The sequence below is a fragment of the Stegostoma tigrinum genome, chromosome 35 (genome assembly GCF_030684315.1).
Source record: "Stegostoma tigrinum isolate sSteTig4 chromosome 35, sSteTig4.hap1, whole genome shotgun sequence".
Lineage (NCBI taxonomy): Eukaryota > Metazoa > Chordata > Chondrichthyes > Orectolobiformes > Stegostomatidae > Stegostoma > Stegostoma tigrinum.
The window spans coordinates 8,625,204-8,638,438 of record NC_081388.1 but is presented as its reverse complement, the minus strand read 5'-3'; the positions used below and the strand labels follow the sequence as shown (position 1 = coordinate 8,638,438).

Below are 13,235 nucleotides of genomic sequence, written 5' to 3'. Positions count from 1 at the left end.
GCCAGGCAGCTTCAGAGGAGCTGGAAAGTTGACGTTTCAGGTTGGGACCCTTCTTCAGAAATGTTAGAGGGGAAAGGGAGGTCAGAAGTTAATACAGAGGAGGGGTGGTGCTGGGGAAGATAGGTGGGATGGTGGTAGGTGAGTGCAGGGAGGGCTGATGGGGATTAGTCAGTGCGGTGGGAGGCGCAGATAAGTGGGAGAGAACTTAGGACAGGATGTATCAGGCCAAGGAGGCCTGAGATGAGATGAGGACCGGGAGGGAAGCTTTGAAAACTGGTAAAATCCACCTTTAGGCCATTGGGCGTCAGCTCCTGAGGCAGGACATGAGGTGCTTCTCCTCCAGTTTGTGGGAAGTTGTTTGTTGCAAGTCAAGTGCAGATGTTTTGCGAAACAGGCTCTGTATCTCTGCTTGGAGTATTGTGTTCAGTTTTGTTCACCTTGTTACAGGAGCAATCCGATTAAATTGGAAAAGGTGAATCTGTTACCCTGAGATAGAGGGAGAGGTTGGACAAGCTCAGGCTAATTTCTTTACAGCATAGGAGATTGAGAGGGGATATCCTCGAAGTGTATAAGCTCATGAGAGTCTTGAAAAGACATGGCAACCTGGTCACCCTGAGGGTGGTGCGCACACGTAGTAAGGGGCCAACAGAAGTGCTTGAGGGGCTACATTAACAACATTTAATAGACATTGGGACAAATACATGGATGGGAAAGGTTTAGAAGGATAGAGGCAAGGTGCGAGGAAATGAAATTAGCACAATGGACATTTTGATCAGCATGCACCATTCTGAGCCAAAGAACATCTCTCTGTGCCTGAACACCCTGTGACTCTATTGTACTCAGGGGGTCATCTCCATGAGAACTTGTGGAGCTGAATGCAGTCAGGTGACAGCATGGCAACTCCCAGCCATTCCTATTGGTCCAAATGAAATGGGCCCTTCTGGTAAGAAGCCAATGGATTTAGACTTTGGTGGAATTTGCAGAGATTGGGGCTGGATCATTGGTTCATTGTTGCTGCTTCTGGTCTGATTGGTGTCAGGTGAGTGCAGGTTGTGTGTATCAAAGGAGCTGGGTGGGGGCTGGAAGTGATGGTTGAGTTGTTTGGCATCATGGGGGATTTTGTAGTGAAGGGTTTGTTCCCTGTGCTGGTGTTAGTTGGAGCTGTTTGTTGCTCTGAAACCTGGCAGCCGTTTCTGAGCCAGAGGTATCCATGGAGAAGAGTGAGAGCCACCCCTGTACCTGAGAGAGTCCCTCCTCATGGGGGTCCCATTGGTTCCAGTTTCAGAATGTCCGAGGGTGGGAGTGTGTCTCCACTGCAGACTGTGATGGTGCAGTGTGGAGAGCAGAAGCTGCAGGTCAGGGCCCAGTTGGATTTATTTGGAACCAGGCACCTAATTAATGCTGCTGACCTGACCCTGGGGACAGCAGGCTGTCAGCCAACCAGGGTCTACCCTGAGAACCACACTGTCCTCTTTGACTATGGCCTGCATGAGTGTGGCAGCAGATTGCAGGTAATGGGTGTCCTTCATAGTTGCTGGAAGCTTGGTCTAAAGTGATTCTTACTGTACTGCTGACTCCAATTCTGTGGTTATCGGGGTCTACTTTCTCTTGTTCTCAAACTGAGATTGTCTCTTCTGGATTAGTCTGTGGCTGAAGGGGTTCTAAGTCCCAAGCCCCTCTGTTGTCCCCATGGCCTGTAGACTATTTCTGGTTCTCCTGAACTTGACCAGCTCTGTTTTGAGGCTTGTTTCTCCTTAGTCAGCTCCTCTGATCCCTGTCCTGTGGCGGTGTCACTCCTAAACAAGAGTTTTCAGAGTTGCCTTGCTCTTGAAAGACTCCAAATTCCCACTTTCCTTGCCTTTGGAATAACTGGGCTTGAGATAAGTGTTCTATTTCTCTATTAGATTATTTCCTGTTCTGTTTTCTGAAACTAATTTTATTGAGGTCACTTTGGTTTTGTCTTGTATTCCTGATATACTCAAATATTGGAGGATTGATGACTGAGGAAACCAAAATGTGCCTGCAGTGCCTGAGAATCAGGATTATGTTCCTGTTCCTTCAGTGATTCTACTGTCTTTTTCTACAAAACCCATCCATCTGTTTCAACAAAAGTGTATTTCCAGTGTAAGTGTTCTGTCTGATCTATTGATGCACTAGCTTGTCAAATTGGTCCAAAATGATTAACCCCTGAGCATGATGTATTGCCAATAAACTGGTCTCACTCTTTCTGTGAGCCAACAGGAGGCTGGCACTGAGCCTGCCAAGCTCCCTGAGGAATTGTGGAAATAGGATGTTATGTTGCATAGAACATTCATTTCAAATTGGTTCCCCATTCCTTCATCTGCTGTCTTTCAGATGACTGGAGACTTCCTGATCTACGCCACCCACCTGACCCACATCCCAAACTATCCTGGGTCTGTCATTGTGAGAACCAATGGAGCTGTCATTCCCATTGTGTGTCGTTATTTGAGGTGAGAATCTTTACTGGATGATAAACATTATTTGCAGCTGTCACCTGACACTAGCCTAAAATGGCTGCACTGTCTCTCCCCAGGACGGGCAATGTGAGCAGTGACCCCATCAAGCCCACCTGGATCCCATTCAGCTCCACCAGGTCTGGAGAAGGGCATCTGTCATTCTCCCTGCGTCTAATGAATGGTATGTGAGGGCTGGCTGGAGAGGGATCTCCTGGTGTCACTCACTGGGAGCTGCATCTACTATCTGTAACCCTTGTCCTCTTGTACTTTAGGTGACTGGCTTACAGAGCGCACTTCCACTGTCTACTCCCTGGGAGACCTCATTCACATTGAGGCATCTGTTTCAATGGACAACCACATGCCCCGGAAGCTGTACATTGACCGCTGTGTCGCTACACTGAGCCCAGACAAGGACTCCAGCCCCAGATACAGCATCATTGACTACAATGGGTAAGGAGAACTCTGCTTTCTCCAGCTGCTCCCATCTTAATGGCTTCACTCCATTCACTTCATGGTCCTTTGTTCACCTGCAGTTGCCTCATGGACAGCAAAGCTGAGGACTCCTTTTCAACCTTTGTGTTGCTGAGAGACCAGCGGGAGCCGGACAAGCTCAGGTTTGACCTGGATGCCTTCCGCTTCTATGGAGATGAACTCTCCTTGGTAAGAGGAAACTGCTGACTTAGCTTCTCCCCACTGGGTGGGAGTGACTAAACACTGACTGACTTGTGCTGAATGTGTCCCTCAGATTTTCATCACTTGTCACCTGAAAGTTGCTGCAGTAGATCAGGCAAATTCCAGGAACAAAGCTTGTACTTTCCAGAAGCTGCACCAGATGTGAGCATGTTTTTTTCTTCCTCCCCTTCCCCCACCTCAGTCCCTTCGTGATGTTGTTGGGAGAGGTGATGCTCCATGTGGTTGATGGGCTGTTTCTGTTGTTTAGCTGGACCCCACTGGAGGAATCGACCAGTGACATTTGTGCCTGTTGTCATGTGGGGAACTGTGATAGCACAGGGGAGATCATCTTCTCCTCCAGAGGAAGGAGAGACCTTGGAGCTGAAGCTGGTAGGTCACTGACTCATGAGACTCTGGGGCTTTTCACGCTTTCCCTGAACCTGACTACTGTTCTCTCCTGCAGAGAGTGAAGGTGGATTGAAGTGGGAGGGTGAGGCCTCGCTTGGCCCCCTGCTCATTCTGGATCCTGAGCTGACCAGCCTGGCGACTGAGCCCCTGACTGAGGTTGAGCAAAGGATGCAGGAGATGTCTCCAGGCGGTGAGTTGTCTGACTGCTAGTTTGCCTCTTTGTCCCAGTTTCCATCAGTAACCATTGGTTTCTCCTTGCTGTGTAGGTGTGCAGTCTGAGCTGGTTGTGATGCTGTCCCTGACAGTGACAGCTGTCTCCCTGATCTCTGCTTCGTTGATGGCCTTGTTCCTGTACAGGAAGCACCAGCAAACTCTACTCAACTATTGATGGAATAGTCCAATAAAGCAGTGACTCCTTGTCTCTTGTTTCTTGTGTCTAGTTTGTCTCTGCATCATCATGAGTCGATACCCCTGGGGTTATGCTATGAACCCCCAGAAAACCTTCTGAATCTATTTTTATTGAATGTACTGTTTAGGCTTCACTGATTGCAGTGACCACAGGGTCTTGTTGGCAACACAAAATGGGACTTCCACGCCTGAGATCGCTGTTCAGACCATTTCCCTCTATAATAGGAACACTGGTGTGAACTGTCCTGGGTTTGCTCCCATTACATCTGGTCCTTTGTGAATAAGGATGCCTGGGTCTTCAGAGTAAGAAACATGGATCCGACTCACCCTCCATGCTGTATCTGTGCCTCTTTACCTGGCTGCTGGGCATGGGTGGCATGGAGGCTTAGTGGTTTACACTGCTGCAATGCCACACCAGGAACCAGAGTTCAATCTGCCTGCTGGTGGTTGCACACTCACCCTGTGACTGGGTTTAGTGCTCAGGTGCTTTCTCCCAGCCCAAAGGTGCGCCAGTCCTGGTGAATTTTCCGTGGGGAAAGTGTACCAGAGTACAGGGATGTATAGGCACTCTGGGTCAGAGACGGGGGGGACGTAGGGTTAAAGCGTTTTGGGCTGTTCTTTGGAATGTTTGGGGTAGCAGTGTGGACTAAAGGGGACAATTGGGCTGCTTACATACTGGTGAGAATTCTAAGGGGTAAATCAAACTGGTGCATGACACACATTGCTCTGGCTCTATCTTGTTAATATTAAAAAAAAAAATCGCAGTTCAATATCCGCCTTCTCTTCTAAATGCTTGTTTTTTTTCTCCACTGGGCTTTCTCCTGGGAGTTTTGGTCTGATATCAGATAGTCCTGACTCAAGCATCTACTCTGCAAATCGCATCTGAATGTGAGAGCAGGATGGGGGCCCTGTTTTGGAAAGTAGAGGCCTGAAGATGCCTTCAGGCCCTCGTTAACAACTGGGGCCTGAAGGTGAACAATAATCAAGTGTCATCCCTTCTGCTCCAAAAACTACACCCAGTTGCAGATGACCTAATTATAAAGAGGGCCACAACACACATTTGACAGTTACTGCCCAAGCACCTTTGTGAGCTTTAGCTGTTTAAAAACTCCATTACTGTGGTGGTGTGTTTCTCTATAATGTGTTCTCCTCCTGTAATATCTTCACACAAATGTTCTAAGATGTTCAGTGCCCTGGAGCGTTTCAGTAATCCTGTTTTGATTTACATCAAGCAGGGCACCGACCATTGTCAAACAATTTTTAAAATAATTTCCTCATGGATGAGGGTGGCACAGGCTAGGTGCGTGTTTATTGTCCAGAGGGCAGCTGTAGTCCAGGCAAGGATGGCAGTTTCCTTCTGTAAAGGATGTTGGTGAACGAGATGGATTTTCTTCCCAACAATTGGTAACAGACTCTGTCATTATTGGACAGGCTAATCACTGATATTTTCAATGAATTTGCATTCCAGCATCTGCTGTGGTGGGATTTGACTCCAGCTCCTCAGAAAATCACCTGTTGTGTCTCTGGTTTAACTATAATACCACAAGGCCATCGTAATTACCCACGGCATTCAATCACAGGCAGAGAAAGAACAATATTGTTGAGCTTGGAGCTTGTCCTCTGACAGTGTTATTCAATCATTTCAGTCTGGAGGAAAACGAAAGGGTGTTCTGTGCTTCTGAGCACTTCGTTTTGGGTGTGTGGAAGTATTACTGTGTTCATCCTTTCTCTGAGAAGCCACTGGGGCTAACTTTCTATGATCTCGCACCATGCTTCAGTCCCTCTTTGTGGGCAAGCACTGTTGGAGCTACGTTATGTTGGGTAAAAAGTTAAATTCATCACCATTCCGCTCACATATTTGCTTGTAAATTAAATATACTCCAGGCACTGTGTTCAAAGAAGCACAGGTGAATGTTGGCTGTCATTCTGATCACTCATTTTCCCTCAGTGAGCACCTCTGTGGGATCTTGCTGTGCCCAGCATTCCTGCTGCTTCTCCCTACATTACCACAGATGCCACACTTCAAATTTCACCCCATTCAGGTTGGAGATGTGCTCACTGAGCGAACAGGTTTGGATGCAAACGTTTCATCACCCTGCTCGGTAACGTCGTCAGTGCACCTCTGGGGAAGCGATGGTGTTCTGTCCTACTAGTTAATTCTGTGTCTCAGCTTGCTGGAATGGTTGGGATTCCCTCCGGTTCTGTTTCTCAGTGGTTTGTACATTGGGACAGTTCAATCACTGAGGAACAGAACTGGAAGCTATACCAGCCATTCAAGCAAACAGAGACATATAAATAACAAGTGGGACAGAACACCATCGCTTCCCAAGAGGCACACTGATGATATTATCTACCAGGGCGATGAAATGTTTGCACCCAAAGCCAACGGCTCGGCCAGCATGTCTACAACCTCATTCACAACCCCAACTACCAATCTCCTCAAACTTTTCACCCCAGTGTCTGCGAATCGCTTTCAGCACGTTCTTAACTTGAAAAGAGACAAGATCAGAATGCATTTACTTTAAGGTGGTTTGGACAGTAACCAGCCCTTCACCACCCCTGAAAGGCTCACAGTAAGCTTGGCTCTTTGTTACATTGTTGGCTTGACATTGGCCGGGCAGCTGTTGTTCTGGGTAGACGAGGAAGCTTCAGGAAGAATGTAGACAGAAAGCAATGTCTTTTCATGGAATCAGATGGCACCAGTAACCAGACACTGAGGACTTGGGATTGAGAGCAGGGTTGGCACTCAGTGCGTCAGCTCATCTCATCTATTGGCACGGACCCTGGCATTGCCTTATGCATGTGGATATCTCACCTGATTCCTTTTGCCTTGCTGCTTCCAATGACTCTTTCAAAGTTTGACGCTTTCAAATCTGTTTTTACTGCGATCCTGCGACTGCACCAATCTGAAAGTAAACAGGGCCGAATGGTACATGTTGTATACATTGCCCTGCCTACCACCCTCAGATTGTGGTCAGGGCACTTCATTGCTACGAGCCTCTCGTCGTGACCAACCCGGCTGGTGGGCAAGTAAAGTGACCAATGAGTCTCAACCAGAAGAGGCCATTTTTTTCGAAAAAACGAGGTCTCATTTAGTGAGTGACAGTGATCACAAACCACCTAATTTACCAAGTTGCTCCCACAATGATGAGGAAATCTAGGTTAAGATCTCTAACCTCTTTGGGTTCCAAGATCCTCAAGACATGATTGGATAAAACTCTTCCTAGAGTTAAACCGTTCAAAGTTATTACTTCATACAACATCTCCATCAAACCTTACCCTATTTTGCATGGACCATTAAATTAACCGTGACCCCACATTCCCCCAAGTCTCCGATTTTACAACTTCATGGCATCCTGGAGGTTTTGTAATTCTCCCTGAATTCATTCTCTTCAGACTTGGCAGATTGGTGGGTCTTTGACTTGAGGGCTATTGGCCTCGATCCTATTCTAAAGCTCTACATCAGCAGACTGCTGGAAATGCTGGTGTTTTGAGCTGAGGTTGAAACTCGTGCTACCCCAGGGGCGTTACTCTATCACCTTAGCTGGAGAACTCTTCATCTCCTGAATTTCTTTTGCAGCTGAACTCTTTCCTGATAACTAAGGTAGTTGCCCCATAACATCATCTCAGGAGCGTTCATCTCGTGGAATTTTCATCATGGACTCCTCTGGTGAAGCCGCTATTTTCTTTTACAATGTGTAGGATTCTGGGTTTTTGGACCAGGTAATCTCTTCACAATCATGTTCTGTGCCTTCATCTTTATTTAGTTGCGGTTCCTATGGAAACATGTGCAGGTCACTTTCAATCAGTGTGAACTAATCTTCACACTTACCCACTCCCCCAACCCCGATACATCTGTACTGAAGTAAGTTCGCACTCTATGTTTACTAGTAGCTTGTTCTGAACATCGTAATTTGCCCTCAATGTTTGTCCTATTGATGAACACAATATGTTCATATCCTTGGCCACTATTGAAGAATTGTTCAGAGGAAGGGTCTCTCTACCTGAAACAGTAACTATGATTTCTCTCCACAGATGCTGCCAGCTCTGGTGAACTTTTCCAGAAATTTCCGTTTTTGTTTCTGATTCACTGCATCTGTGGCTCTGTCAGTTTTTAACTGAAAAATTGCTATTGACTTTGCTCTTTCACAGACTCACAGAGTCATGGAGTTATACAGCATGGAAGCAGGAGTAGGGAACCCTGGATGAAAAAGGCTGTTACCAGAACAAAGAAGGTGGGATTGATCAGGTACAGGCAACTGGGATCAAGGGAAGCCATGGAGGGAGAGAGGGGTTACAGGATTTAACTGAAGAAGGAAATCAGGATGTCTCAAGAGGGGCATGAGTCAGCTTTGACTGAAAATGTCAGGGCGAATCCAAATAGATTCTTTCCGTATGTTAAAGCCATAAAAATAACTGGAGAGAGAAATGGAACTCTGAAAGGCCAGAGTGGACATGCATGTGTGCAACTGCAGGAGATGAATGAGGTTCTCAATGAATAGTTTGCCTCTTTGTGAACTGTGAATAATGACATGAAGACATGGCAACTTTGGGAAGTTAGTGGTGATATCTTGGTGACAGTCCATGTCACAGTGGAGGAGGTGTTGGAAGTATTGGAAGTGCTGAGAAGAGAAACCTGGGAATAATACACTTGTAAGCGTAACATGTGTGATAGGCAAGTTACTTGAGAAGATTCTGAGGGATAAGATATGCATGCATATGAAAAGACAGGGTTTGATTAGGAGTAGTCAGCATGTCTTCGTGCATTAGAGATGATGCCTCACAAATTTGTCAGAGTTCTTTGATGAAGTGTTCAGGAAGTTTGATGGGAGGGCAGAAGTCATTTTCCATATGGATTTCAGTAAGGCCTTTGATAAGCTTCCATGATGCATTTTGGAAAGTGAGATCAAGGTGGGAATTTCAGGATGAACAGTAGGGCTGTAAGGAATGTAGTGGAACAGAGGGATATTGGAGTTCAGATGCACAATTCTCTGAATGCAGAGTGACGGGTAGACAGGGCAGTGAAGATGGCGTTTGGCACGCTGGGATTCGCCAATGAGGGCAATGAGCATCTAAGGTGGGAAGTTGTGTTGCAGATATGCAGGACCTATTTGGAGTGTCAGCATGGCAAAGTGTGGATGAACACAGCAGGCCAGGCAGCTTCAGAGGAGCTGGAAAGTTGACGTTTCAGGTTGGGACCCTTCTTCAGAAATGGGAGAGGGGAAAGGGAGGTCAGAAGTTAATACAGAGGAGGGGTGGTGCTGGGGAAGATAGGTGGGATGGTGGTAGGTGAGTGCAGGGAGGGCTGATAGGGATTAGTCAGTGCGGTGGGAGGCGCAGATAAATGGGAGAGAACTTAGGACAGGATGTATCAGGCCAAGGAGGCCTGAGATGAGATGAGGACCGGGAGGGAAGCTTTGAAAACTGGTAAAATCCACCTTTAGGCCATTGGGCATCAGCTCCTGAGGCAGGACATGAGGTGCTTCTCCTCCAGTTTGTGGGAAGTTGTTTGTTGCAAGTCAAGTGCAGATGTTTTGCAAAACAGGCTCTGTATCTCTGCTTGGAGTATTGTGTTCAGTTTTGTTCACCTTGTTACAGGAGCAATCCGATTAAATTGGAAAAGGTGAAACTGTTGCCCTGAGATAGAGGGAGAGGTTGGACAAGCTCAGGCGAATTTCTTTACAGCATAGGAGACTGAGAGGGGATATCCTCGAAGTGTATAAGCTCATGAGAGTCTTGAAAAGACATGGCAACCTGGTCACCCTGAGGGTGGTGTGCACACATAGTAAGGGGCCAACAGAAGTGCTTGAGGGGCTACATTAACAACATTTAATAGGCATTGGGACAAATACATGGATGGGAAAGGTTTAGAAGGATAGGGGCAAGGTGCGAGGAAATGAAATTAGCACAATGGACATTTTGATCAGAATGCACCATTCTGGGCCAAAGAACATCTCTCTGTGCCTGAACACTCTATGACTCGATTGTGCTCAGGGGGCCATCACCATGAGGACTTGTGCAGCAGAATGCAGTCAGGTGACAGCATGGCAACTCCCAGCCATTCCTATTGGTCCAAATGAAATGGGCCCTTCTGGTAAGAAGCCAATGGATTTAGACTTTGGTGGAATTTGCAGAGATTGGGGCTGGATCATTGGTTCATTGTTGCTGCTTCTGGTCTGATTGGTGTCAGGTGAGTGCAGGTTGTGTGTATAAAAGGAGCTGGGTGGGGGCTGGAAGTGGTGGTTGAGTTGTTTGGCATCATGGGGGATTTTGTAGTGAAGGGTTTGTTTCCTGTGCTGGTGTTAGTTGGAGCTGTTTGTTGCTCTGAAACTTGGCAACAGTTTCTGAGCCAGAGGATTCCATGGAGAAGAGTGAGAGCCACCCCTGTACCTGAGAGAGTTTCTCCTCACGGGGGTTCCATTGGTTCCAGTTTCAGAATGTCTGAGGGTGGGAGTGTGTCCCCACTGCAGACTGTGATGGTGCAGTGTGGAGAGCAGAAGCTGCAGGTCAGGGCCCAGTTGGATTTATTTGGAACCAGGCACCTATTAATGCTGCTGACCTGACCCTGGGGACAGCAGGCTGTCAGCCAACCAGGGTCTACCCTGAGAACCACACTGTCCTCTTTGACTATGGCCTGCATGAGTGTGGCAGCAGATTGCAGGTAATGGGAGTCCTTCATAGTTGCTGGAAGCTTTAACTGTGGTGTTTCTTGCTGTGATGCTAGCTGCAGTGCTGTTGGTATAGGGTCTAATTTCTCTTGGTCTCAAACTGAGATTCTCTCTCTTAGATTAAGACAGGTTTGGGAACCACAGAACCATTTAAACCTGTGTCCTCATGGCCTGTAAGTTATTTCTGGTTCTCCTGAACTTCATCAGCTCTATGTTTTGAGGCTTGTTTTCTCTTTAGTCACTCCTCTAAACCCCATCCTGTGTGGATCATACTCTTTAACAAAAGGTTAAGAGGGGCCTTGCTCTTGAATGTCTCCAAATTCCCACTTTCATTGCCTTTGGAATAACTTGGCTCCTGGGATAAGTGTTCTGTTTCTCTATTATTAGATTATCCCCTGTTCTGTTTTGAGTACGTTGCTGATTAGTTTGGTCTTATCCTTGTGATAGACTCAAATATTGGAGCTTTGCTGATATCTGAGGAAACCAGAATGTGTCTGAGAGAATCACAACCATGTTCTAGTTCCTTCAATGTTTCTTTTCCCCCACAAAACCCATCTATCTGCTTCAACAAATGTGTATTTCCAATGTAAATGCATTCCCTATCTGATCATTGCTGATCTATTACAAGATGCACGACCTAGTCAAATTGGTCCAAAATGACTAACCCCTGAGCTATGATTTATTGCCCCTAAAACTGGTCTCACTGCTTGTGTGCAAACAAGCAGCTGGCACCTGCCAAGCTCCTGAAGGACATCATCCCATTCCCACAATTCCTTAAGTTGCATAGCACCTTCAATTCCAATTGTTTCCATTCTTTAATCTGCTGTCTTTCAGATGACTGGAGACTTCCTGATCTATACCACCCATCTGACCCACATCCCAAACTATCCTGGGTCTGTCATTGTGAGAACCAATGGAGCTGTCTTTCCCATTGTGTGTCGTTATTTGAGGTGAGCCTTTGCTAGATTGTCAACATCATCTGTAGCTGTCACCTGACACTAGACTAAAATGGCTGCACTGTCTCTCCCCAGGACGGGCAATGTGAGCAGTGACCCCATCAAGCCCACCTGGATCCCATTCAGCTCCACCAGGTCTGGAGAAGGGCATCTGTCATTCTCCCTGCGTCTAATGAATGGTATGTGAGGGCTGGCTGGGGAGGGATCTCCTGGTGTCACTCAGTAGGTGCAACTCACACTAACCCTTGTCCTCTTGCATGTCAGGTGACTGGCTTACAGAGCGCACTTCCACTGTCTACTCCCTGGGAGACCTCATTCACATTGAGGCATCTGTTTCAATGGACAACCACATGCCCCTGAAGCTGTACATTGACCGCTGTGTAGCTACACTGAGCCCAGACAAGGACTCCAGCCCCAGATACAGCATCATTGACTACAATGGGTAAGGAGCTCTCTGCTTTCTCCAGCTGCTCCCATCTCAATGACTTCACTCCATTCACTTCATGGCCCTTTGTTCACCTGTAGTTGCCTCGTGGACAGCAAAGCTGAGGACTCCTTTTCAACCTTTGTGTTGCCGAGAGACCAGCGGGAGCCGGACAAGCTCAGGTTTGACCTGGATGCCTTCTGCTTCTATGGAGATGAACAATCCTTGGTAAGAGGAAGCTGCTGAGTGGCTTCTCCCCACTGGGTGGGAGTGACTAAACACTGACTGACTTGTGCTGAATGTGTCCCTCAGATGTTCATCACCTGTCACCTGAAAGTTGTTGCGGTGGATCAGGGAGATTCCAGGAACAAAGCTTGTACTTTCCAGAAGCTGCACAAGATGTGAGTGTTTTTCCCACTTGCTGCCCCTTAGTGATGTTGTTGGGGAGAGGTGATGCTCCATGTGGTTGATGGGCTTTTTGTCTTGTTTAGCTGGAGCCCACTGGAGGAATCAACCAGTGACATTTGTGCCTGTTGCCATGTGGGGAACTGTGGTAGCACAAGGGAGATCATCTTCTCCTCCAGAGGAAGGAGAGACCTTGGACCTGAAGCTGGTAAGTCACTGACTCATGAGACTCTGGGGCTTTTCACGCTTTCCCTGACCATGACCGTACTGTTCTTCCTGCAGAGAGTGAAGGTGGATTGAAGTGGGAGGGTGAGGCCTCGCTTGGCCCCCTGCTCATTCTGGATCCTGAGCTGACCAGCCTGGCAACTGAGCCCCTGACTGAGGATGAGCAAAGGATGCAGGAGATGTCTCCAGGCGGTGAGTTGCCTGACTGCTAGTTTGCCTCTTTGTCCCAGTTTCCCTCAGTAACCATTGGTTTCTCCTTGCTGTGTAGGTGTGCAGTCTGAGCTGGTTGTGATGCTGTCCCTGACAGTGACAGCTGTCTCCCTGATCTCTGCTTCGTTGATGGCCTTGTTCCTGTACAGGAAGCACCAGCAAACTCTACTCAACTATTGATGGAATAGTCCAATAAAGCAGTGACTCCTTGTCTCTTGTTTCTTGTGTCTAGTTTGTCTCTGCATCATCATGAGTCGATACCCCTGGGGTTATGCTATGAACCCCCCAGAAAACCTTCTAAATCCATTTTTATTGAATGTACTGCTTAGGCTTCACTGCTTGCAGTGACCACAGGGTCTTGTTGGCAACACCAAATGGGACT

At 47.3% G+C, this 13,235-nt stretch overlaps 2 protein-coding genes across 2 annotated transcripts; both read left to right on the top strand.

Annotated features, from left to right (window-relative positions):
- The first annotated feature begins 1,088 nt into the window (after positions 1–1,088).
- On the top strand, positions 1,089–3,945 carry LOC132206331 (zona pellucida sperm-binding protein 3-like). Its single transcript, XM_059639992.1, has 9 exons — positions 1,089–1,511; positions 2,356–2,471; positions 2,555–2,658; positions 2,750–2,927; positions 3,011–3,137; positions 3,223–3,311; positions 3,418–3,539; positions 3,613–3,747; positions 3,824–3,945. Exons 1-9 carry the CDS (start codon positions 1,089–1,091, stop codon positions 3,943–3,945), a joined length of 1,416 nt encoding a protein of 471 aa, XP_059495975.1.
- Positions 3,946–8,992: 5,047 nt separating this feature from the next.
- On the top strand, positions 8,993–13,033 carry LOC132206330 (zona pellucida sperm-binding protein 3-like). The gene is made up of 12 exons (XM_059639991.1): positions 8,993–9,042; positions 9,564–9,588; positions 9,960–10,059; positions 10,436–10,626; positions 11,468–11,583; positions 11,665–11,768; positions 11,854–12,031; positions 12,115–12,241; positions 12,326–12,414; positions 12,505–12,626; positions 12,701–12,835; positions 12,912–13,033. The coding sequence occupies exons 1-12, from the start codon at positions 8,993–8,995 to the stop codon at positions 13,031–13,033; spliced, it is 1,359 nt and encodes a 452-aa protein (XP_059495974.1).
- Positions 13,034–13,235: the final 202 nt, after the last annotated feature.

Excerpts from the sequence above, each read along its gene's own strand:
- LOC132206331 (XM_059639992.1), top strand. The coding sequence starts at position 1,089 with ATGGTTGAGTTGTTTGGCATCATGGGGGATTTTGTAGTGAAGGGTTTG. Across the intron at positions 3,138-3,222 it reads ATGGAGATGAACTCTCCTTG|ATTTTCATCACTTGTCACCT; the intron begins GTAAGAGGAAAC and ends TGTGTCCCTCAG. Across the intron at positions 3,312-3,417 it reads TTCCAGAAGCTGCACCAGAT|CTGGACCCCACTGGAGGAAT; the intron begins GTGAGCATGTTT and ends TCTGTTGTTTAG.
- LOC132206330 (XM_059639991.1), top strand. The coding sequence starts at position 8,993 with ATGGCGTTTGGCACGCTGGGATTCGCCAATGAGGGCAATGAGCATCTA. Across the intron at positions 10,060-10,435 it reads AAATGAAATGGGCCCTTCTG|ACTGTGATGGTGCAGTGTGG; the intron begins GTAAGAAGCCAA and ends TCCCCACTGCAG. Across the intron at positions 10,627-11,467 it reads AGTGTGGCAGCAGATTGCAG|ATGACTGGAGACTTCCTGAT; the intron begins GTAATGGGAGTC and ends GCTGTCTTTCAG.